This window comes from Pseudoliparis swirei, chromosome 20, assembly GCF_029220125.1.
Source record: "Pseudoliparis swirei isolate HS2019 ecotype Mariana Trench chromosome 20, NWPU_hadal_v1, whole genome shotgun sequence".
Taxonomy (NCBI): Eukaryota; Metazoa; Chordata; class Actinopteri; order Perciformes; family Liparidae; genus Pseudoliparis; species Pseudoliparis swirei.
In genome coordinates, this window is record NC_079407.1 from 27,653,008 (window position 1) to 27,656,490 (window position 3,483).

The 3,483-nt window shown below is 36.8% G+C and overlaps 1 protein-coding gene across 1 annotated transcript in view; it reads left to right on the plus strand.

The window, feature by feature from the left end:
- Positions 1 to 2,934, plus strand: part of pdgfd (platelet derived growth factor d) — a 54,512-nt gene extending 51,578 nt beyond the window's left edge. The window contains exons 6-7 of the mRNA XM_056442081.1: positions 1 to 153; positions 2,363 to 2,934. The exon at positions 1 to 153 is cut by the window's left edge and continues 65 nt beyond it. Coding sequence (XP_056298056.1) covers positions 1 to 153; positions 2,363 to 2,497 — 288 coding nt within the window. The 3' untranslated portion in view covers positions 2,498 to 2,934. The remainder of the gene's footprint in view (positions 154 to 2,362) is intronic.
- The last annotated feature ends 549 nt before the right edge of the window (positions 2,935 to 3,483 follow it).

The following is a 3,483-nucleotide window of genomic DNA, read 5'->3' on the forward strand; positions in this document are numbered from 1 at the left end:
AACCTGCGCGAGGAGCTGAAGGCCACCGGCGCCGTGTTCTTCCCCCGCTGCCTGCTGGTCAAGAAGTGCGGCGGCAACTGCGGCTGCGGAACCCGGGACTGGACCAACGGCTGCGGCTGCGAGGCGAACAAGAAGACGCTCAAGCTGCACGAGGTGGGTCCATGAGGCGGGGAAAGGTCACGAGGGATTTAAAATGAGGGAACACGGGGAGCACTGGAGGAGATGACCTGTGCCCTCGTCTCGGTGACCACTGAAGAGACTCATTCCTATTCGCTGACAGGCAAGAGGTTCGTAAGTTGTAGATATATTTATTAATGGAGGTTTAGATGGACTCAGGGGTGTTAGTAGGGTTCAAAGAAAGGCGGGGCTAAACATAAGCAGGTAACACTCGTTAACAACTACACATTATATTATATATAAATGTATATATATATAAAATTAATAAATATATTTATATATATACATAATATATATATATAAAATAATTATATTTATATATATATATTTTATATATGTATATATATAAAATATATATATACATAAAATAAATGTATGTAAATATAATGAATAAATATATTTATATATATACATCTATATACATAATATATATATATAATAATTATATATATTTATATATATATTATATATGTATATACATAAAATATATATATTCAGAAAATAAAAAATATTTATATATACATAAAATACATATTTGAGTGAGTGAGTGTGATATTGTGCGTGCAGCAGGCGCTGCATCAACATTGAAGCAGCGTCTCCTCAGCCTCACAATATCTCCCTGTTCCTCTCCTCCATTCGTTTCTCTGTCTCTCTTTCTCTCTCTCTAATCTCTCCATATCTCTCTCGGTGCATTGTTAGCATTCCCTCTCTCTCTCCGGGTTTCCTCTCATCCTTTCCCAATTCCCATATTCAACTCATCCCTTTGCAATGCGGCGTCCTTGTTCTTTAAGCCCGCCATTCATCCCTCTCTCTCTTCCCTCCATCTCTTTGTGTCTTTGTTCTTGTAGAGCTTCATTATTGAAACACGGTTCACAGGGCTCCCTCTCTCTCTCCCTCTCTCTCTCTCTGTCTCAAAGTCAAACAATAGACATTGTGTTGTAATTCTTGTGTGTGTGTGTGTGTGTTCTTTTCACATAAACAATAGTCTAATAGAACTTGTTGTGTGAAACTAAAATATGACACATTTCTGACGCTGTATCCTGTCGGCAGTGAACCAATCAGCAACAAGCTCATGAAGACGAAGAAGATGAATGTGAAAACAATAGAGGAGCTCCAGAGGACCTGTAGATGATGTCTCCAGGCCACCGTAGTCTCAAGCCTGTTGAACTGAAAGTGAATTCATTGGCAACAAGCTCCAGTTATGAAAACCATACAAAACCATATATATATATATATGTATATATATACATATATATATAAAGATATATTTATATGTATACATATATTTATATAAAGATATATTTATATATATACATATATTTATATATATATATATAAAGATAGTTATATATATACATATCTTTCTATAAAAAATATATATATATAAATAAATAAGTATATATTTATATATAAATGTGTTTATATATATACATCTAATTATTTATATAGATCTATATATATATATGAATATATATATATACATATATATAAATATATATTTATATGTATACATATATTTATATTTATATAAAGATATATTTATATATATACATATATATATATATATATATATATATGAATAAATAAATATTTATATATAAATGTGTTTATATACAGGACTGTCTCAGAAAATTAGAATATTGTGATAAAGTTCTTTATTGCACAATGCACAACAAAAAACAAAATGTATCAAATATTTATTCAAATCAAATGAAATATTATTGCAAATTATTATTTTAATATTGCTTTTTATGGCTTAAAACATAAAAAGAAAAATCAAAAAAAAAATATTTATATTCATTCAGACAAGAAAAAAGACAGTTAAAAGCTATATATACATCTATTTATCTATATACATCTATATATATACATCTAAATATATATATAGATATAGATATAGATATATTCCAAATAAGAGTGAATGAATGTTAAAATAATTGAGGAATTCCAGAGTACCTGTAATAGAGGTCGTCCATGAGGTCGGCTGTGATCCATGAATTGTTCCCTCCGGGCCACCGTAGTCTCACATCGCTGCATTCGGAGGATCTTTGATTTCCATCTAATGTATATTATTTACATCAGCTTCTCTTTATTTTAAGTCTGTCGAATTGCATTTACTGTATAAAGTAAAAACCTGGGTGTCCTCTCTCTCTCTCTGCCCCCCCCCCCCCTCTCCTCCCCCCAGGTGCTGAAGTACACGCCGGACGTCAGTCTGTATCGGCGCCATCAGAAGCCGCGTGTGCGTTGGGTCATAAACGAGATCTTCCTCACGCACCACGAGACCTGCGAGTGTGTGTGTCCATCCCAGCCGCCTCGCTGACACACACACACACACACACGCACACACACACACACACATCATGCATCTGGAATTGTTGGACAAGGACTGTCAGACCGTCGCTTGCATTACACACGCATGACTCAGCAAGTAAAACCTTCAGGACAAAACTTTAAACGCACAAATGTTTCCAGACAAACGTGTTTTATATTTAACTTTCTTTTCTATTTTTTTCAAAAAGTTTTAGCCGTTTCAAAAATCTGAAGTTTTTTCTCTGATAACCAAAATTAAAAGATATTTTGGGCAGAATCTTTTTTTTTTTTTCATACCGTAGTCCACTAAATATTTGTATTAGAATTGCATCAAATATGCAAACATTTATATTTCAGGATTTAAAAACCAACGTGATTGTATTCCATCTCGTGTGTGTGGAGTTCCTTTATATCATGAAGAGAGTGTGAAAAATATGAAGCGTGAGACGGAGGGAGGAAGTGTGTGTGTGTGCATGTGTGTGGGTGTGCGTGTGTGTGTGTGTGCATGTGTGTGTGTGCGTGTGCGTGTGTGTGTGTGTGTGTGTGTGCGCCTGCCGGTAACGGCTCAGGAAGACCTTTTGTTTCAGGGGTTGAGGGTTACCGACAGTCTGTGGGAGCTGGCAGCGGAGCGGTGTGTGTGTGTCTGTGTGTGAGTGTGTGTGTGTGTGTGTCTGTGTGTGTGTGTGTCTGTGTGTGTGTCTGTGTGTGTGTGTGTGTGTGTGTGTCTGTGTGTGTCTGTGTGTGTCTGTGTGCGTGTGTGTCTGTGTGTCTGTGTGCGTGTGTCTGTGTGTGTGTCTGTGTGTGTGTGTGTGTCTGTGTGTGTGTGTGTGTGTGTCTGTGTGCGTGTGTGTGTGTGTGTCTGTGTGTGTGTGCGTGTCTGTGTGTGTCTGTGTGTGTGTCTGTGTGTGTGTCCTGTGTCTGGCGGTCTCAGCACATTCCTCAGAGCTACATTCCTCCTTGTCGCCTCTCTTCTTGTCTCCTCTCCTTGTTTTCTCT